General features: G+C 50.4%; 1 protein-coding gene across 1 annotated transcript; it reads left to right on the top strand.

Annotated features, from left to right (window-relative positions):
• Positions 1-15: 15 nt before the first annotated feature.
• On the top strand, positions 16-21874 carry MYL4 (myosin, light chain 4, alkali; atrial, embryonic). The gene is made up of 10 exons (XM_004684048.2): positions 16-43; positions 7618-7784; positions 8521-8669; positions 10821-10963; positions 13665-13692; positions 18741-18890; positions 20079-20252; positions 20663-20740; positions 21268-21310; positions 21738-21874. Exons 3-9 carry the CDS (start codon positions 8543-8545, stop codon positions 21294-21296), a joined length of 729 nt encoding a protein of 242 aa, XP_004684105.2. The 5' UTR covers positions 16-43; positions 7618-7784; positions 8521-8542; the 3' UTR covers positions 21297-21310; positions 21738-21874.
• Positions 21875-23450: the final 1576 nt, after the last annotated feature.

Below are 23450 nucleotides of genomic sequence, written 5' to 3'. Positions count from 1 at the left end.
AAATGGTCGAAGATTACCGGAAACTACCGAGTCTGACCCGAGTGTAGGTTCCTCTCCCGGGCCCCGCCTTCACTCACGTACGCCACGCCCAATCGGCATCTAGGCTCGGGCCCGCCCCTTCGGCACCCCGCAGACTGGGCGTGGCGTGCGGGAGCTGGCGGAGAGCGTTACGTGGCCCCGCAGCTGGCAGGATTCGCGCTCAACCTTGCTGGATTCATTGGTCCTCGGTAGATGAAGCGAAGGGTAAAGCTCGAGAATTTAGGGCCGACTTTTAATTAATCTAGAAAAATATGCCCGTGAAGTTTAGGTCATTCAGCCATTCCGGAAGTACCTGTTCGTGATTCGAAGGGAAATAGGGAATTTGGAAGAATTGCCACTCTCCAAAGATTAAGCAGGCCACTGTCCTCAAAGAGATTAAGGTCTAGTTAAGGAAAAGTGATGTCTGTTATAACTAGTGTAAAAGATTCGGAGGAAAGAGAAATTCACTGGAAGAATTGGAAAGCTAATTGGTGGGAAAAGAGGGGGTTGGGTGGAGTTAATTGAAATCCAGTTAGGTTGGGTCATTCCTTTGGGTGATGTTGGAAGGAGCTTCATCTGCTTTTCTTCTTTTCTTTTTTTAAATACCAGTTGACAGAAACTTCAGCTATCTCTAGCAGAAAGGTGTGTGCTAAGGCGATTTTCTGCTCCCCTGTGCCTTGTTCTTTTAGCAGGATTGTGTGGGATGAATTCGAAGTCTTCACTATCCAATAAAGTTTCCAACTGCTATTTGAAGTTTGGTTAAAATAAAATGAAATTATAAATGAAGTTCTTTAGACACCCTTGCCACATTCCAAGATCTCAAAAGACATGTATAGCATAGATTAAAAAATATATGTATGTTGGATTAAAAAATATATGATGGTAAGAGAATCTTACCATCGTTGACTTAACTGCAGCTGGAAAGTCCAAAATGGCTTCATTCATATATTTGGGGGCTTGGAGCCAGCTGTTGACTGAGTTCCTTATTTGTCTTCCTTATGTCCTCTCTTATTCTTGACTTCTCATTAGTTATAATCTAGTTCCAGCTTCTTGATTTGGTGGTTAGCAACCAAAAGGGTAAGAATAGGCTATGAAGCTACTTAGGGCTTAGGACTGTAAGCTAAGCCCTGTCACTTCTTGTTGGTCATAATAAAACAAAAGGCCACTTTAGAGTGAAGGGAAGAGAAATAAATTCTACCTCTTGATGGGAGAAATGCAAAGTGACATTACAAAAGACATGTGTGTTAAGAGGGTTTGTTGGATCATCTTTAGGAAGAATTACCAGGTGTCATGAGAGAATCTGGTAGTGAGAATGGAAAGAAAGCAATAGGTAAGAGGTATTACTCTTACATTTTGATGCTTTTAGCTTAACACAAGATCCAGGCTTATTCTAATTAAATCAGAATGCAGAAGAACTATGCTTAGGTGGACACTTCAGTTAGACTAAAACGTACTTGCATTTTAAAGCAGTCATATGACACTCTTTTCCCATGAAACTTGTGGTCATTTTACAAACAGCCTTTTCAGACAACATGCCACCAACTCAAGTCTTGTATAGTGCAAGAGATGTTTAAACATAAATGTAAGAATTTACAAGATAGGCTATATAAAGATGATACTTCTTGTGTGACAATGTGTCTTTAGAGTCAGTATTTAAAGAGTTTGTGGTGCTTGGCAGTCTAGCTTTTAAAATTGGAATTTGCCTAAAATCTTTTTTAACAAAGAATATCTCTTTTCTGTTGTTCATTAGCTAATATACCCGTTGTGGTCACCTATTCATCTATGAGCAAGGCCATATTGAAGTTATGCTTTGATGGTATCTTTTTGTAAAAGTATTTTTACTTCCGTCTGTGTTCCTAATTGACTTCCTTATACTCACCATCCTGTAAACACTTGAATATTCTGCTGTCATCAGTTAACTACTTATGTCTAGCTGATGAGTGGAGTTAGGTTAGAATAATAAGCTTTACTCCAAACTTGGTTCATTATCTCTTGTCTTTACCTTGCTTCTTGGTCTATTTCATGTACATCAGATTTGGAGACTAGTGTTCAGGGAAGCTAGACATTTAACATTGGCAAGAATCTGAAACAGCCCAGAGTAAGCTTACTCTTCTCAATTCCGTTGATTCTCCTTCTCTGTAAATTTCTTTTGTTACTATTCCACGCTGCCTCTTCCCTCCTTGTATTTTCTGACTTTGAGGGTTCGCTCTTGGTCAAGCAATCCTCTTCCTTTGGCTTCTCACACCCCAACTACTCTTTTCTTTATCAGTTTCCTTGGTAGACCCTATAAGTTAGATGCTTCAAGGTCTTCTGCTCACCCTACACCTTCCTAGACAAACTCATCCCTATTTCTAGGTTCTGTTTGTTTTGTTTTTAATCTACAAATTATTCCAAAATCTGTATCTTCAGTCACACTGCTTCTTAGAATTCCAGACTCAGATGTCTAGCTGGCAACTGCATATTTTTAGCTGTCTCACAGGTACTTTGTTCACAGTGGAGCTTCTCTTTGCTCATACCAGAAATATTTCCTCTTATAGATAGCATTGCCATCTTCTCCATTTCTCAAACATGAAGCCACTTTCTCAAACCCTAATTTATGGTCACAAACCCTATTTTACCTCCTAAATATACCTTTATGTTTCTTCCTAACAGTAATCTTACTTTCATAACCAGTTTTGAGTCTCTCAGTACTCCCCTCCTCAACTCAGATTTCCCTTTGCCCTTAGGATATAGTCCAAACCCCGTGACTTTCCTAACAAGACCCTTCAATATTTGGTCTCTTATTATTCAGTCTTATCTTACCTGCCTCTTGCTTCTTCTCTACATTTCTGCAAAGAGGATAAGACTCTGTAGTTTGACATAAGAATTATTTTGAGCTGACAGTAGTTAAAAGGCAGCAAATGTAGAAAGAACTCTGTGCCTTCCTCCACCTGCCTAAAAACAGAATATAAATTTCCCTTTGGGAAGGTGTTTCACCTTACCAGGAGGAGGAAAGCAACTTGATCACTGGAAGTCGAGAGTCGACACTGAGTTGGGTCTGCACAAACAAACTTTGCTAGAATATCCTTATCCTGCATTAATTTCCCCCATATATTTATACCTTCCCACAATTTATCACTTGTGGAAGTCCAAATTCTCTTTCCTTTGCCTTTAACTGCACCATTAATTTATTGCCCGTTGTTAAGTTGTCTGCTTAATCTAAATTATTAACACCCCCTATTCTCCTCTCGCACAGTATCTTTGCTCTTTTCCTTCATAGCATGCATGGCAATTTTACTCCCCACTTGTATAATGTTCCAGGAAGGCAGGAACTTTGGCTGGTTATCACTAGATATCCCCATTACCAAGCATAGTGCCCTGTACAAATATAAAAAGATATAAAAATATTATAAATATACCTGAAGATTAAATGATTTCTTTTCTTAATTTTATTTCTAATTGATCTTAACCTGATGTCTTTTTGCCACCTCCCCCCCCCCCTTTCCTGGACCCAGAGACGATGCTGACTTTGCACTTAAGTCCTTAAGTGCAGAGTCTGAAATGTTGAGGGATGTAAGTTAAGGCAGAGTCCGAAATGTTGAGGCTAATCAGAAAGTGCATCTTGGCGAGCTCTGAAATGTGCCCTGGGGCCTAGGGTAGGAGGTCTAGACACACTCAGGCATGGGAAGGAGATAAACTGTAAGCAAAATTAGCTCATCAGGAGTGAAGGCCGTATAAACTCGGTAGAAATGGTGACGTTGAAGACAGTTGACAAGCTCTGGGCTCCAAGCTGATGACTTTAGATTGGTAAAATAGACTGAAGGAGCTGCTGGTGGTGACTGGGTTGAAGAGTGACCACATGAGAATGGAATTTGAGCAAGATTATACTAACAGCTGAGGATTTGTGAGTTGGAGGCTCTGGGGATGCAGCAGTGAGGCTGCTAGGGAGCCCACACAGTTCCAAGTTTCCACTGCTCCAGGATGCTGGATGGTTGAATCCCAAAAAGAAGATGGGAAGTGAAAGTAGTTCCAGGTTACTCATTTGCAGTGAGAAATATTCCTGTCCAACTCCTTCTCTTTGAGGCGTTCAGATTCTAACCAGAAGGCTGCGTAGTGATTCCAGACTTAAAACTGAAAGAATGAATTGAATGCCCTTACTGGTTATCTCCTTTTCCTCAGAAGGCACATCTATGCCTGAAAGCTAGAGAGAAAATATCTGCCTCAAAGATAGCAATTCTTTGTTCCTCCCTTTTCTAGGCTCTAGTCACACTTTTACTTTTCTCTTAATAAACCATAGGTTAAACACAGATTGATTTCTCTCTGCTCTTAAGTATACACCAAAGTTGTCTTGAATAGGCTTTATATTGTTTGCTTGGTGCCCAACTCTATGATTTTGGAGGTAGGCAATGAGCTACATTTAAAATATACTGAGAATTAAAAAGTTCCTCGGGTGAGAAGTGTCCAAAGGTCAATTGAAAATGAACAATTGGTGGAACAATTTAGAAAGAGATTTTTCAGGTAGAAATAAATGCATTCCGTTTTGCTTACGTACTCTCTTATAAAAGTGCTGTGAGAGTATCATTATATTAAAGCTTTTAATTTATTTATCTATCTCAACACTGGACTGTTCCTTGGCCTTAATCATCTTTGTTAATAGTTGCGTGCTATAGGTGCTTAAAAGTGTTAGCTGAACGAGTGAGGAATCGTAATCTGGTTAAAAGAGGAAAGTCAGTGACAGAATTTGGTTTTATAAGTATAGCAGAAATGATCTAAAGACAAATCCACTAGACTGAGTCACAGAGAAGTTACCAGTGCTAGGGAGGAAGTAAGAATTCAAAACCCAAAAGAAGTCTGTGGAATAGGAAATCAAGGACAGAAAAAACTTGCGCATTTAATGCATGTCCCCAAATGCTGGGGGAAAAAAAAAAAAAAAAGCCTGCTCAGGGTTTGAGTTTCTTTTTCCTCACTGTGAGTGTCAGGCCAGCTCTTTCGTTGATGCCTTCTTTTCTCTTGGGGACCAGGCTTCTCCCGAGACTCTACAAGCTCCTGAGTTTTGCTTAATGTCTGAGTTCCTGTCTCAGGTAATCTGTGAGCCAGTGTGTCCTTGGACAAGACACCCCCTTCTCTCTGGGTCTCTATTGTAACTTGCAGCTGTCAGGATGTCTGGGACAATGTGGTGTGGGTGACTGGTTAGGATCCAGACTTAGTCTCTGCTGCTTTTCAACTGTAAATCTCTTTGCCAAGCACCAGCTGTCCTGCCCTCTGCTTTAAGGCCTCAGAGGCTCAGTCCTGGGTGCTGAAGTCCCCTTCCAGCATCCTCCTCACACTTTTCTATTCTCAGATCTGTCACTAGGCGGCACCGCCTTGATCTCAGCGCAGAAATTAGCTTCAACTCTTTCTGCTGATTGCTGAGCGATCAGGCCAAGCATACCTGGCGTTCTTCGCCTGGGCTAAAGCAGCCAAGGAAGTGAAGTGTTCAGGACTATTCAAAGTCCTCTGAAAGTCACTGCTACCACTGTCCTCACAATTTTGATTTTCGACACCTTTCCGTTCCTTTTCTGCCTTTCCCCTTGGTCACTGGGCCTTAAAAATCACTAAGACTTTAGGTGATTCGTTGCTTTTCCCTTTTTACAAGGACTCTTAGGTACAGTGGATTGGGTTAATAATTTTCCTTGATTTGTAGCCTTCTATAATTGTCCAGGTAAGTCCTCTCTTGTTTATTTGTTTATTCCCCTTTATCTTATTACTCCATCCTATCCAAACTATAGTCACTGTAGGCAGCCATCAAATATATATTTTTAAAGATTTATTTATTTGTGCATACAAGAACTGGGGCATAGGCTGGAGGTGTGGGGAGGGGTGAGAGGATTCACCAGAGACAGAGTGGGGAGCAGAACAGGCAGATGGACTGAAATACACTGCTGAGGGGAGCTGCAGGTGGGACAGGAGAGGTCTGCCGTGCCAAATGGGTCACCTCCCTGGCCAGCGACAGGGATCGAACTTGGGCTGCAGTGGCTGGTGATAGCTTAATAGTGCTGTCTTTGACACCTGCACCGCCAGGGAGACCCCACCATCACATATTTTTAATGTGTATGTTTTGTTTGTGTGTTTTTAAATAATGGGTAATGCTTCCAGTAAAAAAGTACTTTTTAAAAAAATCAACAATCTATTTGACCTGGTATATTCAGAATTACAATTTTAACATGTAATTAGTATAAAAATTACCAGTATGGTATATATTACTTTATTCTTCTAGCAAATCTTAGTTTGAGTGCTAAATTTTCATCATAAATATTTGACCTGTATTTACATTTTGTAAAAATCAGTTGAAAAAATTGATTCACTTACTTGAGATGTTCCAAGCATACTTTAAAATTTTCCAATAGTTGAATCAAGTACAAGAAAATGATTGTCCTTCTAATATTTATATGCAAGTTGACAGAATTGCTTCATTTATTTTAGAAGAATTGATTTGACTTTGAGTCAAAAGCCTATCTATTTTAAAACTATGTCTTGGCTAAGAAAATTCACTGTCTTGTATTCATTCAGAATTATTAATATGAAATTAAAAAGATGAATTGATGAATATCAACAAGACATTTAAACTTATCATTTTTGCAGCCAGTTTTCATAGTACTGTTTATTTTTTTTTAAGATTTTTTTATGTATGTAAGAACTGGGGTACAGCCAGAGATGCGGGAGTGGAACTGGGGTACAGCCAGAGATGCGGGAGTGGCGGAGGTGAGAGGATTCACCAGAGACAGAGTGGGTAACAGAGTAGGAAGATGAAGTGAAATTCACTGCTGAGGGGAGCAGTGGGCGAGACAGGAGAGATTGGTTGTGCCATGTGGGTCATCTCCCTTGCCGGGAACTGAACTCATGCTGCAGCAGCTTCAGAGAGCTTCATAGTGCTGTGCTTTAACGCGTTGTACCACCAGAGAGGACCCAATAGTATTGTTTATTACAATGAAAACACCCTACATGTTTGTTCAAAAAATATGTATTGATTTTCATTATGAAAGGTCTCAATTTTAACATAATTCTTGTCCCTTCTGGCCACATCACAAATAAGCACTTGAGCCTTGGCTCTCTGCTAAGCTCTGTTCAAGAATGTCATCCCTATTAACTCGTTTAACTCTCAAGACCACCCCTCCTCATTTTACAGTGGGAAAACTGAGACCTAAAGAAGTTCATGGGGCTAGCCAAGGATCTGACCGAGTCAGGGCTATCCCAGGCAGGCTGGCTCCTCAGTGCACTCTGCCACCCTGCCTTGTGGCAGAGCCGACTTACCCAGTGCCCTCTGTGGGGGCAGATTAACAGTGTTGGCAGGACACTGCCCGTGCTATCCAGAGGAGAGGAGGAGCGGTGCCAGCACTCACGGCCAGGCCTGCTGTCAGCAGCATTTGACCCAGGCAGGAGACTCTAGCAGATCTCTTTCAGGGTGGGACACGGGCCCTGCATGTGGGGAGCAAAAGGGGGGAGGACTAGTGAGTGTACAGAACCCAGGCCCACATGAAGGCCAATGTTGCTCGTTGTGCATTTGACTCTGAGTTTGACATGTGTTGTAAACTGGTTGATGTGAAAATCCTGTTCTGTGTTTTCTGTCTACTGAATCTGAAGTCTTTCCAGTGGGCGCTTTGGAGTCAGCTGGAGCTGGAGCAATTCTGGCTCAGGAACCACCGAGAAACTTCCCAGAGCAGCTGTGAGGCTGCCAGTGTCTGCTGCTATACTTGTCTCTTCACACTTCTTCTGCCTCTTCTGCTCTCTTCCTTCCTGGGCGCTGATCGGTGAGCATGAATTGGAGCTAACACCCTGTCCTGCATCCTGTGAAGAACACTAGCTGCAGAGAATGTGCAGGGGGAAGGCAGTGGCCCTGAAACAGAGGGGAAACCTGAGCACCCCACTGGCCCCTTCAGCACATCTGTGGGAAAGCAAAATGAAACCAACATCTGTGCGTAGCCCCCATGAGCCAGAGAGGGTTTGTGGTGCCTAACTTATGCACTTCACACAAAGCTCACACGTTGAGAAGGAAATGTTCACTGGGAAAGGGCCTGAGGGTGCTGGGCCATGCTCAGAACCTCAGGACATGCCTAAGCCATAAGGCAGACCCACCCCGCTTCCGTGTTTTCAGCAGGCCTTAGAGCCCCACACAGCTTTCCCCAGGCAGACTGGCCATTTTGCTTTCCCTTTGAACTGAAACACAAAAACAAACAAGCAAAGGAAATGAAAAGAGAAAGACGAAAGCAAAGGGAAGGAACGGCTCTCTGCTCTGTCTTTTGAGGATCGTGCATCTTTCTAGAATACCTGGTTTTTAACTGAAAGGGAACATATGAGAACGTCTGACTCAGTGCTTGTTTTAAAGCCGCGCAACAGTGGAAGCAAGTCTGGGAAATGACCGTGGGACGCCCACATACAAAGCACACGGAGGGGGTGCGGGCTGAAGGCACAGGACTGGGGGGCGCCAGGGCCTGGCAGCCCCTCCAGCCGTCAGGGCGCCGAGCTCCTGACTATCTCTCATTTCAGAGATAAGCAAGCGGAGGTGGAGATGCGAAGTGGCTGCAGAGTGTGCCCTGGAGCTGGGGTCTGCAGCCCTGGCCTGGGGTCTCCGCAGAGGCCCCCTGGTGTGTCTCCCTCACACCTGTCTGGACAGCCAGGACAGAGGTGCCATGGAGGTGAGAAGGGGGGGGCGATGACGGGCTTTCTCTTCCTCCCCCTTCATCACCAACAGCCTAAGCTCCCACTCCCCGGAGGAATGAGGTAGGCAGGGAGGGCACAGCCAGGGAATGTACAAGGATGTAGGCAGAGGTGACAGGAGCCAGACTGGGAGGGGTGGGGGGGAAGGCCAGCAGGGGAGGGGAAGAGGAGGTGACTAGATTGAGGGGCTGCTCCCCTAGCCCAGACCAGGATGGGCTGAGGGCCCGGCCCAGTCCTGTTCTAGAACCCCCCTTGGGAAAGCCCTGGGTGATGTCTGTTTCCTCTGAAGGTTTCCCTGCCCCATTGGGGGAGCATGCATAGCCCTCTAGCAGGGAGGGTGTGATGTGGGGACACCCTGGAGCCACAACCAGCGGTTGGTCTCTGCCAGTAAATAGAGCCTCCCTGGGCCTTAGTGTTGGGTGCTTCACAAAGGAAAGCAAGATAAGGAGAGAGATCATCTCTCAGGGCCTTTCAGCTCCAACAACCTGGGTCTTGGAGCCTGTGCTGGGGAGCTGGGGAAGGTGGGTGCCAGGCTCAGGATCTGGCGGCATGGCGCAGCTGGCACTCTAGCTTCACAGGCTGAGAAGCTTGCTGTTCCTCTTGGCTTCACCCCCCCTGATCATCCCAGTTGGAGGCTCAGGGTTCAGCTCAAAAACGGCCCGTCCCTGTGGAGCAGATACACTTCTGTTGTTTTTCATCACCATTTTATTAGCTCAGAGGTGTGGGGGTCGAGAGGATTCACTGGAGACAGAGTGGGGAGCAGAACAGGCAGAATGAGTGAAACACGCTGCTGAGGGGAGCAGCGGGGGGCCAGGAGAGGTCTGCGGCGCCATGTGGGTCCCTCCCTGGCTGCAGATGGCACTCGTGCTGTGGTGGCTGCAATGGCTTCATAGTGCTGCGCTTTAACCTGTTGCACACCAGGGAGGGCCCTGAGACTTTTTTGAAAACAAAAGCAGTACACATCTGTTGTAAACATTTCCACTACCACAGGAAGTGAAAGACGTAAAAAAGCATCTACTGCCTGCTTGCTCTGGTCCTCAGCCTCACAGGCCCCAGGGATGCTACTGTAACAGGTGTGTGCTCATCCGGGCCTTTGTGATGAGCACACCAGCTTCTGCGCCTCCCTCCCCACTCCAGGTGGGGTTATTACATCCATGATTCAGGCCTGCACTTCAGAATCAGACACACCTGGGGTCCAGTCCCTACTCGGAACTAGTTAGCTGATCCATCTGGTGCCTGGACCATTTCTAGTCTCAGTCCTCTCGTGTGTGAGATGGGGCTAACAGTCATATTTACCTTATAGGATTGTGGCATGATTGGTGAGGTGCTATATATGAATAGAGAGCTACACACACACTCTCTCTCACACACACACGGAGTCCAGGGGGTGTAGATACATTAGAGGTCTAGCAAAAACTAAACAGCATTTCTGACTTCTAGTCTTGAGTTTCAGCCCCTGGGCTCTGCTGAGTTAAGAGCTCAACCCTCTGTTTAATGAATGGCTGAGGATGGTGGGGGTGGTGGACCTAGGATTTGAGGCCTGTGGAGCTCCTGGGGTACGTGCTCTGGCCCGAGGAGGGCTTTGCCCGTGGGTGGGGAGGGTGTGGCGGGACTGTGGGTGGCTGGGCCAGCTGTTGCTTCAGGGCTCAGGCTGGGAGCTGCGCCTCAGGCCAGCGCACAGGCCCCAGAGTGGCTCTCAGCTTAAAGGATCTTGGCTTGAAAGGAGTGTGCAGTGGGCTGCCCCTACTCAGGAGGGCTAAAAAAAGCCTTCCCCTCCCCGGGCTTTGTGTGAGGGTTATCAACTGCTCAAGTCAGCTCATCTCCCTGGCTGGACACTGGCATTTTTGAGAGGGTCCGTGTTCTGGCCCTTCTGGGCTTCCACCAATTGGCAGGAAGGAGTCAGCTCGTCCCAGAGGTGGAGGCTGTGAGGGGTGTGAGATCTGGGGGAGGGGAGCTGGTGGCCCCAAACCTGGTGACAATGCACAGTTGTCAGCTGCCCCCGGCTGGTGTTTCTTCCTTTTATAGTCAGCAGCAGCTGTTCTGCGCTCACCCAGCCCCTCCATGGGGGCTCCTGACAGGATAAAAAGGAGGAGGTGTCCGAGTCCCTGCATCTCTGGATTCCTTTCTAGGCCCCACCTCCACTGAAGGTCCCCAAGACAACATGCCTCCCAAGAAGCCGGAACCTAAGAAGGAAGCCCCCAAGCCTGCCCCAGCCCCTGCCTCGGCTCCTGAGCCCCCCAAGGAAGCTGCCTTTGACCCCAAGAGTGTAAAGGTGAGTGAGCTTCAGCCCTGGGACAGGTATAGGGTTGACAGGCAGGATCTGGATTCCCTGTGGCTCAGCGATCTGCCTGGGTGAGAGCTGTGGTGTCCAGACCAGGTCACAGTCTCAGAGCTGTGAAGCAGATCCTGGGGCCAGTGAGGTCTTTTCGGGTTATCGTTCCCCCCAGAACAGGTTTCGGTTCTGTCTGTGGACGCCCTGATCTGTCCCCCTTTATTTGCCCAGCAGAGTTGAAAATGGCACCAATCAACCCCCCAACACTTTTTAAGGCACTTGGGGGCCACCGGAGTGAAGTAAAGAGACCGACCCTTTACTTAGAGGTGGTGTGCTATCTTTGTGGAGGGAAGACTCAGGCTGCTAACTGCCAGGCAGCTCAGCGTAGGTGATGTGGCCAGTGAGACACACAGCATGTGCCTGTGTGCCGGGGGAAGGCCTTTCTCAAAGCCTTGGGGGTGCGTTGGGGGTGGGGTATGGGGGGAGGACAGGGGTCAGGAGGCCAAAGATTAGGTGCGAGAAGACAGGCTCTCCGGTCTGCCTGGACAGGCCACTCTGTGGCCTCTGCCTACCCCGGTGGCCTCAGCCTAGGCTCCTATCTGGAGAGTGCAGAAGACTGACCCAGCCCCAGTTCTGGCCCGATGGGGGAGCTGGGCCCCACGCCTGTGCCCTGGGCCTCACTCTTCGCGCCCCTCTCACCCACTCTGACCCCTTCACACAGGGAAGTCCTCCGCCCTGAGCTGGCTAGGCCCTGCCTGCTGACTCAGTTGCTTCGGCCCTCCCAGCTCGCCAGCCCAGTGGCTGAAGAGGGAAAAGGGAGCCGAGGAAGGGAGAGGTCAGAGGCTTTTGGGAGCAAAGCATTTGTAAGAGGCACAGTCTTGGCACCAGATTGTAAGAGGTCAGGTGGCTGCTGGTCTGGAGAGCTATTACTGATGATCAGGAGTGTCCCAGGGAGTATCAGCCGGGGGCGGGGGAAAGAAGAGCTCGGAACCAGGCTCTGACAGGCTGGCAGGACACTGAAGTCCAGACCTCGAATTGGCTGTCCCTCCCTGCTCAAGATCCCTCCAGTTCCTACAGGCCCTGCAGACTCTGTGACTATGCCAGATACCCAGGGGTACTCCGTGGTAACCCCCTCTGGGGGCGATGGAGATGTCTTGGCCAAGAGACTTAAGCAGTGGCCCCCTCCCTGGGCTTGATTATGGCTTACTCTCGGGAAACTGAGGCTGGCGTAAGACCTCTTCTAGGACATGCACCGCTCCCCCATGGGCAGGGCCTGGCAAGACAGGCTGACACCCCCAGGGTCCTGCTGTGCCTCGGTTTCTGATTTGTGCACACAATCAGCCACACTGATGGGCACACAGGTGTCCCCAGGGTCGGGGCAACAGCTGCTTAGCAGCACGGCGGTGTCTCTTGGCCCATCGCTCCCCTTCACCGCCTCATGCCCCCCAATTTCTCACCCCTGGTGACCATACCTCTGGGGGTGACTGAACTGACTTTAAAGTCGAGAAAGCACGAGGTCCTGCATGAGAACCGTTTCCCGTTAGGGTGCTCACCCAGATCCTTTCTTCGAAGATGCTTTGCTCAAAGAGCAAGGGCGACTCAAGCCAAAGTCTCTCTGTGGTGTTGGCCACACTTACTTCTCCCGCGATCATGCCTGCGGCTTCACGTGCTGCGAAGGAAGAAGCTTTCCTCAGCAAGGACATGTGAAGTGTCCTTCCCCATTTACAGGGTTTCTTTGACTTCCTGATGCCCAGCCTCCACTTTGGCACAGTCCGTGTGCACAGCTAGTTCCCTCCCCGGCCTGACGCAACCCTTCTGGCTCTCCCGGCCCACGCCCGCCGCCCAGGGGTCACCGCCAACTATGTGATTCGGAGGGGTTCGGCACAAGCTGCGGCATGAGGAGGTGGAGGTGTATGAAGAAGATGCCCCAGATGGCCACCACCCCCGGCTGAGAAGGGGCAGGTGGAGATGAGGACGGCCAGTTAGCAGGCGTGACCCTCGGTTCAGATGGCGACCCTGTTTGTTTGCTGTGTTCATTTTCAGAGCTTTCCCTTTCTGTACTCAGCACTCAACTATTGGGGCGGGGCAGGGAAGCACAAGTCTATTCCTTCACGGAACAGATATTTGTGGTCAGTAAACAACAACAAACAAACATCCCAGCCCCGAGGGAGCGCTGGCTTCGAGGAACTGGAGGGGGTACACAGAAAGACACGTCTAGAACAGTCCAGAAGCCTGGGGCCTGGCGAGCTCTCTGAGAGCGCCTTGGAGGAACTGAGAGGGCAGGGAGGCCGGGTGGGGTGGGGTGAGAGAAGGTGTCCCTGGGGGCGGTGACTTAATGGTGGCATCAAATGGAAAAGGGAGGCCCAGGGACGGAAGTGGGGGGCACCCAGCAGGAGAGGAAGGCTGGTTTGTGGAGGAGGGGACCACTCAACAGGTGAAGTCGGGCAGTTTATGGCCAGCTGGGATGAAGCGTTTGCATGTGACACCAGGGGGTCAAATGGAGCAGTCTATAGGGCACTTCTCTCTCTCTGAGCTGAGGGGGCTTGGGAGGTTGCCTTATTTTGTGGCCTGTCCGTCTGGTCTACACCTGGGGTCTCCTCTCCTCCTCTCCTGTGGCCCACAGGAGGTGGAAACACTTGTGCTTCCCTGTAGAAATCTCTAGCAGCCCCAGCCCTGATGGCTCTGTGTTTCCTCCCCACAGATAGACTTTACGGCTGACCAGATCGAAGGTGAGTAGTGACTGCTGCACCCCTGTCCCCACACCCCGGGTCACACTTCCCTGGAGGGGGAAAGAGGTGAAGGAGAGGCTGTTACCACGGTCACCATCCTGGTAGCAAGCCTGTGTTCGCTCTAGGTTGGTAACTGCGCCCCCCTTCCACAGGTCATTTCATGTTCACAAAACTGAGTCACAGAGAGGCTGAGGGCCTCCCAGCCGCTCCCAGGTCAGCAGCAGCAGAGACAGGGTTCCAGCTCAGCAGTTTGATTCCAGACCTCAGCTCTCTACTGCTCTGCCAGGCTGCCTGCAACACGATAGGGGTTCAGTAGAACAACCCCCAAGTCTGCCATCCAGTTTATTTAGAGGACCTAGCTTCTATGCCTGCTGTGGGAAAGCCCCATAGGCCCCTGTGGCCAACCTCCTCTCCCCTGCAGTGTGCCACGAAGCCCACCCCTGCTGGTCGCAGCTCTGTGGGGAGCAGAACAGGCGGATCCAGTGAGACACACTGCCGAGGGGAGCAGCAGGCAGACAGGAGAGGTCTGCTGCGCCATGTGGGCCAGCTCCCTGGCCGGGAATCTAACTCGTGCTGCAGTGGCTGCCCGTAGCTTCATAGTGCTGCACTTTAATCCATTGCGCCACCAGGGAGGGCACTATTTTCATTTTTATCTTTCACTTAATAATTACACAGTACTTCATCCTTTTAAATAATTGTATAGAGTCTCACATTTTTATTTAATCCGTCCTCCTTGACAGGTGTTCAGGTTGTTTCCTGAATATCAGCCTACTACCCCCAGGAATTTTCCTAGCAGTGGGTCAGAGTATATGTGCATTTAAAATGGTAAATGCCCGGAGCCCTCCCTGGTGGTGCAGCAGGTTAAAGCACTGCACTAAGAAGCTTAATCCACTTCCTCATGAGTTCGATCCCCGCCTGCCCCGGAGGAGACCACATGGTGTGGCAGACCTCTCCTGACCCACCCACTGCTCCCCTCAGCAGTGTACTTCGTCGATCTGCCTGTTCTGCTTCCCACTCTGTCCCTGGTGAATCCTCTCACCCTCCGCATCTCTGGCCTGTACCCCAGTTCTGTATGAATAAATAAATAAATCTTTAAAAAAAATAAAATAAAATGGTAAATGCCATTGCCAAATTACCCTCCCCAAATGTGCCACTTTACCCACAAAACCGGCATGAGGGCTAGCAGATAAATTCTGAAGATATCAAGTGGAATCTGACTTTGTTTTTGTAATACCCAGTGGACAAAGTTAGTGAATAGTTTGGCATGCTGTGAAGTTCTTAAAATTAATTTGAATGCATTTCATACGATCTATGTATCACAATATCACACATGACTGAAGCAAATAATGATCACATTTCTTCCCAGTCCCCGATGGGAACCCGGGGCAAAGCCAGTGGGATAGCTGTTTTTGTCACGAAGATTTTTCAGAACCAGGGCCTAACTCCTCCCAGTCTTTCATCCTTTGACTTGGAAGCATTATTCTTAATGTCGAACTTGATTGTTTCTGCTTTAATTTTTCTCTGCTGTCTCTTCATTTGCTTTATGGGGAGCTCAAAGTGGTTTTCTCATGTTATAGTGGAAAGCCCATTCTTCTGAGTCAGGAGACTTGAGTGTTTTTCCTAAATCTGCCATTATTGGCCATGAAACTGGGCAAGTCACATCCTGAAACCTTTGTTTTCTTATGTGCACAGTGGGATTATTGGTTCTTTTTGATCAGCATGTGTGATTGTGTTCTGCATCCAAGCTCAATCTGTTACAGGACAGGGGTACCCCTGAAGCCCCAAACCTGCCTGCTCTAAATGGGTTCTGCCATCTGCCACATCAAGACAAAACATATAAAACTTTACTGGAAAGGGACTTTAATACAGTGAATATACAATAAGGAACAGAAAGAATATAATGCTAAATCAAACATCTGAAGTTAGCCATCCCCTCGTGGGCAAAAGTCTATCCAAAAGGGATTGGCCCAAAGCAAGACTCGAAAGACGCCACAAGACTAAAGCACCTTCTGGTCGGACCATGGAAAAGGGTCAGAAATGGCCAGACAAATCTGGGAGGAAAAGAGCAAAATCAAAATCAGTATAAACACCGCCATAGTCACCTCCCTCCAGGCATCTCACCCACATCTGCCTTAACCAGTCCGGGGTCAGGAAACAAGCCTGGTTTCTTCCTCACATGCTTGCTGCTCCGTGTGGCTTCCTCAGGTTTCCTTCTTGTTCTCCATCCAGCTTCCTTCCTTTCTTCTCCTTCTCCCTTTTTCTCTGCTCAGCTCCACCCTCCTCCTGGGTGGGGCAGGGAACCTGGAACTTCCCTTTTTCCTAGGGACCACCCAGTTCCACATCTACTTGAAGACAGTTATCAAATCCCATTTTACTTTATATTCTCCAGGTGACTGGGCCTCAAACTCTTTTATGCTTTAAAAAGAGAAAAGAAAACCGTTAGCGTTCCTTTATTTATTTTTATTCGTTGACCACCCTCATGCCTGTGGCTCAGGGGGTGGCTTTGACTCCTCCACACACAGTTACATTCTCACTCTCCGTGCCCCTGGGTAGTGCCTGGCCCCTTCCTTCCCCTATTGCTTTTCCTCCCCCCACTCCCTGTGCAAACCAGTATATTTTTCACAGAGTCTAAGAATTATTTTTTGCTGTGCTTTGCCAGTCTGTGTTCCTTGGTTATTTATTCCACAAAAAAAAAAAAAAAAAAAAGACACATCAGTACTTTTTGTGTTCTGGCTTATTTCACTCAGCATAATTGCCTCAAGAGCCACCCTTTGTCCCCACTGTTTCTTTCTTCTTCTTTTTTTCTGAACAGCTGAGTAGTATTCCACTGGGTATATACTCTGCAGTTTTCTCGTCCTCTGTGGACCGCGCTGAGATTGGGTCTGCGTGGTGGCAGCTGTGGGCTGTGGGCTGTGCTGCTGTGCACACAGGGCCTCAGACTTTTCTTACCTCGCTGGCTTATTCTTTGGGTCAAGACCCAGCAGTGGTTGTGCTGAATCACATGCTACTTCCATTTTTTTTTTTTTAAGGTCTCTCCATTTAAACCTTTAAATTTTTCATCATTGACTTTCTTCTCTGGCCCCTCTCAGATTTCCCAGCCCTTCTAGAAAGAGATGACCTTTATAGTTTATTGCTTCAGCATATAGCTGGCTACTGAGATGAGAGACAAGTTCTCTTCCTGGCCCTGAACAGCACCCTTTGTATGCCCCAAGACCACACGGGCTGCGTTTGGTCCTAGCAGCAACCCTACATGGCAGTGTTTGGTTGGGGGATGTGGGCTACACTCCCCTGCCAGCTGAGACATTGACAGGTGCAACAGGTCTCTTCCGCCACTTCCTCCTTCCTCCCCCCTATTTCTTTAGTTTCCTTAATAGTTAGTCTAAAGTCACAGCTGCAGGTCCTATAAATGAGGGCAGTAACACTTATAGCATAGAGTTTTTGGAAAGATGAATGAGGCAAACATGTAAAATTATCAGCCTCGCTCCTGCCCTGTGGCAGACGCTCAAACTGTTCTCACTACTTCCCTCCCATCCCACTCTCCTAAGAAGAATCATCATATTTTTCTTATATAAGGAGACTCTTATTTTTATCAAGTCTGCCCTTCTGATTCAACTGGGAAACGATCAAAAAGTCCAAGTTCAGTTTCAGTTAACAAATATTAACTTGTGCAGAAGCCATGCTTACTGCTTTCCAAAATTAATATATATATATATATATATATATATATAGACCCTCCTAACAAAGCTGTGAGGTAGGTATTTCCTTCTCCCAGCGGAGGAAACCAAGGCTCAGGGAGGTGAAGTGACTTGGCCAAGGTCACACTGTGCAGTAGTAAAATTGGAATTAAACTGCTAAGAGAATATTAACTGCATTGTTACTATGAGCAGGAAATTGTGTCAAGAATTTCTCCATGATTGTATTTAATTTGAATGCAATTTAAGGACCCGAGTTAGGTGCCATTTAGAGAAGAAAAGTGGTTTATGGAGGTTAAATATTAACTTTACCAAGGTTACACAGCTTATAAGCGGTGGAAATGGAATTTGAACTCAACAATTCAGCAATATGAAAGCCATGCGGTTTTTAATGTCTTAAATTTTAAACAAAGTTTAAGAGCTGCAGGAAAACATCTTGGGAAACCTACTTTGATATGTGGATTGATTTGTAAATAACCCATATGCATCCTCTAAGGAAGGAAGTTTTGCTGAAGGACTTGGAGAGGATTAGAACAGCTTTTCTCCTAAGCAGTTCACATATTCTTCTTAGGTTTATACTGTTAATCTGGTTAGTCAATCATTTCTTTGCTAACAGAAGTTTACTCCAGTGCATTCCAAGCCCGAATTATAGTTGGCTAAATCCAAATGAGTGATGAGTGAGGTTCTTTGCAGAGACTCAGGGGTGCCTGGGTTGGGCCTTGCTCCTTGCCCTGGTCCCTTAGTTTGAGCCAGCACCAGGGCCAGGCTGGAATGATCACCTGTTGATTCCCTGCCTATGAGGCAGACACTGCCACCCATATGCTCTGCAGCCGAGCCCCCCCCCCCCCCCCAGCTACCCCTCAGGTGGATGCAGCTTACAGCTAAGAAAAGGGACCTTCAGAGGTTGGGAGTCTGGTGGGGCTGGTGGCTGTTTCTGCCTTGATCCCTTGTCTGGCAAGGGAGCCCCTTTCGGCCGGAGGGGCCAATCACCATCTTAACTGACTTCCCCCAGGTCTTGCCCCTTTGCAAATGGCCAAAGTGGGCCATCAGAGGGCAACCACAAACACTCACACCTCCCTGAGCTCCCCTACCCCCTGCACAAGGAGGAGCTCACAGGCCTCTGTAGCCAGATGGGGACCTGTGAATCCTGACACCCCCTCCACTCCCCCCCCCCCAAGTCCTGTCTTCACTGCCCTGCCACTTGGCAGGGGACATGTTCAAGTGATGACGGAACAACAGGCTGATGGCCAGGTGGGTGCGGGGTCCGGGAAGGGGCATCACTGAACCACCATAGTGCTCTGCCCCACCCACCACCTTCCCTTGGGCCAGAGGCTGTAGCCAAGCTTTTCTCCCCAGAGTTTAAAGAGGCCTTTTCATTGTTTGACCGGACCCCAGCGGGGGAGATGAAGATCACCTACGGACAATGTGGGGACGTGCTGCGCGCCCTGGGCCAGAACCCCACCAATGCCGAGGTGCTGCGTGTCCTGGGCAAGCCCAAGCCTGAAGGTCAGCGTGCCCGTGCTGGCTACCTCCTGGTGTCGGGTCTGCGCTTCGAGGGATCTGCCTCCTTCCAGAGCCACCTTCTCCCCCTTTCGCCCTCCCCGCCCCACCCTGCCCTCCTCTCATCGCCAGGATTTATCTGGATGCCCCTAGCACCTCCTTAACCCTTGGAGGGTGGAATCTGGGCTTGTTCTTGTTTCCCTGCCTGAGCAGGGGCTCTGGAAAAGCAGGCAAGAAATCACGTTGCTTCAGTGTCTTCCTCTGACACCCCGGGGTACCAGGGACATGGGCAGGAAGGAGCAGGAACAGGAAGGCATTGTGGGGACCCGATGACGAACCCAGCAATTAGTGGAGGTGCCACAGAGCAGAGATGTCCCTGCTGGGGGAGACCGAGGTTCTCATAATGGCCAGGGCCCTGAGATGGCAAATCCCGCCCTGGCGGTGAGTTAGAGCAGACTGCAGGCAGCACCGGGAAGGCGCCTCTCATGCTGATTTGCCTTCTGACAGGTTTTGGTGAGTGAGTTTAGGTGCAAGGAGGGTGTCTCTTAGGGAATGGCCGCCGTGGCAGGAGAGTGACAAGCTGCCGTAAAACGGGGCCTCTCAGAGGCAGGCCTGGGCAGGGGCTGGCAAGGCCAGGCCCCTCGGAGGCCACCTGCAGCCTCTCTGGGCATGGGCGGGAAGAGGGTCCAGCTGCCAGCTGGTCTTGGAGACCAGAGACACCGGGCACTCGTTGAAGCCAACATTTAGGCTCCTAAAACCCGCGGGAGCAGTTACACCACCGCCTGCCTGGGAGTAGCTCCCGCGGCTGTCTGTGGTGGGGCCTGGTGCACAGTATGCGGCATTTTCTCTTGAAATCCTGCCTCCGTAACTATGGAAAAGTCCCTCAATTCTTGCTGCCCCTCAGCTTCTGCTACGGACCCCATCATCTCCCCCACCTCGGGGGCCACCTGAGTTCAGAGGCCTGGGTGGAGCGTGGACCTTTCCCGGCCGTCCAGGTCTTTCCCTGGAGACAGCCGCCCAGTGCCGTCCTGCCGTGCTCCCCGGGCTCTCGTCTCCATCCTCCAGGCCAGATGCCCACACCCGGGGGGGCCGGGGGGGGGGGCGCTCGCCTGGCGGAGACGGGAGGGGCCCTCCGTGCCTCCCTGCCGCGGGCTTCCGCTCACCCTGCTTCTCTCCTGGCCCGTGCCCGAGCAGAGATGAGCACCAAGACGCTGGACTTCGAGACCTTCCTGCCCATCCTGCAGCACATCTCCCGCAACAAGGAGCAGGGCAGCTACGAGGACTTCGTGGAGGGGCTGCGCGTTTTTGACAAGGAGAGTAACGGCACCGTCATGGGCGCCGAGCTTCGCCATGTCCTGGCCACCCTGGGTATGGCGGTGGGCAGAGGTGGAGCCCATGCGGGAGGCAGGAGGGCTGGGAGGCACTGAGGTGGCCCGGGCTGGGGGTACCGGCGTCCATCTTTTCCGAACCTCGCCTCTCGCTCCAGGCCCTGTCTCCCTGGGCTCTCCAGGGACCCTCCCAAACTAGGCTTCCTCGCAGGGTTCGACAGAGCAGGGGGGACAGCTGGGGCCTGCAAGGGGGGGCCCTAGGCACAGGGAGAGGTCTGGAGCTTAGGGAGGGTCTTCAGACCCTTGACTCTACCCTGTAAAGCCGTTGGGGGAGGTATGGTGGCCCCACACATCCCAGCAGGGAGTCTGGGGCCTTGAGACTGCAGAGGAGTTTGGGTGCTGCCTGTCTCTTCGCTGCTTCTGTCATTAAGCGCCCTGCCCTCACCCCAGGAGAGAAGATGACGGAAGCTGAAGTGGAGCAGCTGCTGGCGGGGCAAGAGGATGCCAATGGCTGCATCAACTATGAAGGTGCCTGGCTGTGCCTTCCTTGCTTCCACGGAAGGGGGCTGGGGGGAGGGGTGTGTGGCCGCAGTTGGGGCTGGGGGTTCTGCGGAATGAACAGACCTAGGAGCTGGAGGTCTGCGCCGGACGGGCTTTGGTGGCTCTGGCTGGATATTCTCCCTCCTGGGGGTGAACATCCTGCTGGAACGAGGGTCAGGATTTTGGAGACAGCTTCAGGATGTGCCAGCCGCGTGCCTTCTCTGGGGCTCGGTTTTCTCACTGAGCACTGGTGCCTTTCCTAAGGCCGCAGGATTGGCAGAGGCCGTGCTGGTCACTTCGTCTACACCCAGAGTCAGCGCAGTTGGGCACAGGGCGGAAGTTAGGTCGTCTCTGTCCTGCCACCTTCTTGCCACCAACCCCCAATGCAGCCTGAAGAAGGGGGTTGGGGAAGCCTGAAGCCAGTAGAGGAAAAGGGGAAGAGCCTTAATTAAGGGGCAAGGAGGAGGGCGGGTGCGTGTGGGGCTGAGGGTGGTCTCGGTGGTCTTCCTTCCCAGCCTTTGTCAAGCACATCATGTCTGGGTGAAGCAGGCCCGCCAGGTGAGTGCAGCCACCCCCTCCCGGGCCCTCTGCCGGCCTCCCCTCTACCTCCAGCTCTGCTCTCCCAGCCCTGTCCTTCAGAGGAGATGGCTGTAGATCACACTGGGGGAGCGGCGCCCCCTGCCAGGGTCCCCTCCCGCCCTGCCTCCCACCTTCCTTGGGCTTTGCACCCCACCTTGCCCCTTACCGGGCACATCCTCCTCCTCTCCCAGGCCTGTTGGGCGAGACTGTTCCTGCAGGTCCTCCGGGCGCAGGTGTAGGCTCGCTGTGGAAAGAGGCTCCCAGGAAGAGTGTCACTGTCTGTGTCCCCCTTTCTTATACTGTCCCCCGTGTGTACCCCTCTGCCCCTGCCACCCCATCTTAGCACCATCCTGATGCGGGTGTGGAGGGTGATCATGTTCTTGCCCCACCTGACCCTTCCTTTCAGGTGTCGGCCCTTACCCTTGGCCCTTGGGGCAAGTGGCCAGAGGCCGGAAAGGCTGAGCTGCAGCTGGAGTCCCAGGCTTGTCGCTGCTGCACCTCGGGGGCCCTCAGCTCACCCTGGAAATAAATGGCTGTGGCTCAGCTGGGCCAGGCCTCTGCTCCAACCAGCGCCTGGGTTGTTTTTTAAAAATGAGTTCACTGAGTGTGCGTGTGTGTGTGTGTGTGTGTGTGTGCGTGTATGCCCTGAGGCCTTATGTTTTGTTCTGAGAGAAATGAGTAGCTATCTGGGAGATGAGCATAAACGCCCTCGGATCCAGAAATATGGGGTCACGAGAGCAGAGAGCTGGGCAGGTCTGCAGTTTATGGAGTTGTGCTCAGGATGAATTTTGTTCCCTTCTAAGACTCAGTCTCCCCCTTTGCTCACCTCCAGGTGGCAAAGAGAAAGAGGGACACCAGGGGTGCAGGGGTGCCAGGGACTCCTCAAATGGCCCTTGCCTTTTCTTCTCTTCTAGAGTTGTGTTAAAACACACAACACACCATTTCCCATCGTAGCCACTTCTAAGTGCATGCCTTTACCATGTTAATTATATTCACAGTGTTCATCTTGCTAAACAAAACCTCTGTGCGTTAGACAACAGCTCCGTGTTGGTCATCGGTGCACTGTGGTGGTGACGTATGGAGGGATGGGAGGGCTCTCTACCGAAAAGCAAACAGCCTTGTAAGCCAGCATCACCTCAGTTAAATGAAAAATGATCACCTTCTCCACCTGGAAGTGCTGCGTCCCTCCCCCACAGTGGAGACCTTTCAGGCTTCCCTCCCTGCCTGTCCTCTTTCCATCCTTTCTAAAACATTTATTGTGCACAGTTTAGTTCTGGGGAACTGGGGTCAAGACTCCCAGTGATTAAGAAACCCAAAGCGTGTTGTCCTGCCAGAGGTTGTCCTGCCAGAGGAGTGTACAGTTCAGCAAGGACACAGCCACCAGGGATTAGCCACAGCGAGAACCGTCCAGAAACAGGCTCACAACCAGCTTCAGTGCAAGGCCCCGGGGACCTGCAAGAAGAGACAGCCGTGGGGTGGGGAGGTGTGAGGGGGTTGGGGGGAAGCATAGTAACAGGGGGTCCTCTCTTGGGAAATGAACTTCAAGGGAGACGGTGGAGGAGAAAGATGCCCCGAGGCCAGTACTCAGGCCCCGGAGAAGACACACAGGGGTCCTGTCTACTCACTCATTCCGCAGATACCGAGGACCTGCCTGGCCTTGGGCATCTGCTCAGCCAAGCAGACATGGTTCTGCCCTCCTGGAGCTCCCAGTCTAGAGAGAAGACACAGCAAATAGCTGTATTTATATGACAGATAGCAGCCAACATTTTTTCAAGACAGCTGAAGTCATAATTATTCGGCTGTGCGTTGAGCCTGAAAGAGGGCAGCTTCAGAGAGAGGAAGTGCCCTTCTCCTCCTCGGGAGCTCTGCGGCAGCTGCTCTCCACAGAGCCCTGGCCCCAGCCTCCTGCGCCTGTGGCACTGTGGTGGGTGACGTCCTCTCCTGCCTCTCGGATGGAGAGGCTCTGGGAGCATCTCTTCCTCGGCAGCATCCGCAGGAACCCGCCGACTTACTGAGTACCCCGTGGTGTCCAACCCTCTCTTCTGACGGCAGAACGAATTCCCAGTCTTGGCCCACCTGGGCTGAGGTATGAGCGAAAGGGCATTTGTTCCAAGATTTC

This window comes from Condylura cristata, unplaced genomic scaffold, assembly GCF_000260355.1.
Source record: "Condylura cristata isolate star-nosed mole 26May11 unplaced genomic scaffold, ConCri1.0 scaffold00017, whole genome shotgun sequence".
Taxonomy (NCBI): Eukaryota; Metazoa; Chordata; class Mammalia; order Eulipotyphla; family Talpidae; genus Condylura; species Condylura cristata.
The sequence above is the reverse complement of the archived record's forward strand: the minus strand, read 5'-3'. Positions and strand labels throughout refer to the sequence as shown.

Bases quoted from the DNA above. Each gene is read 5' to 3' on its own strand.
- MYL4 (XM_004684048.2), top strand. From the start codon at position 8,543: ATGCGAAGTGGCTGCAGAGTGTGCCCTGGAGCTGGGGTCTGCAGCCCT. The intron at 10,964-13,664 runs GTGAGTGAGCTT...TCCTCCCCACAG, and splicing joins TTGACCCCAAGAGTGTAAAG to ATAGACTTTACGGCTGACCA. The intron at 20,253-20,662 runs GTATGGCGGTGG...CCCTCACCCCAG, and splicing joins CCATGTCCTGGCCACCCTGG to GAGAGAAGATGACGGAAGCT.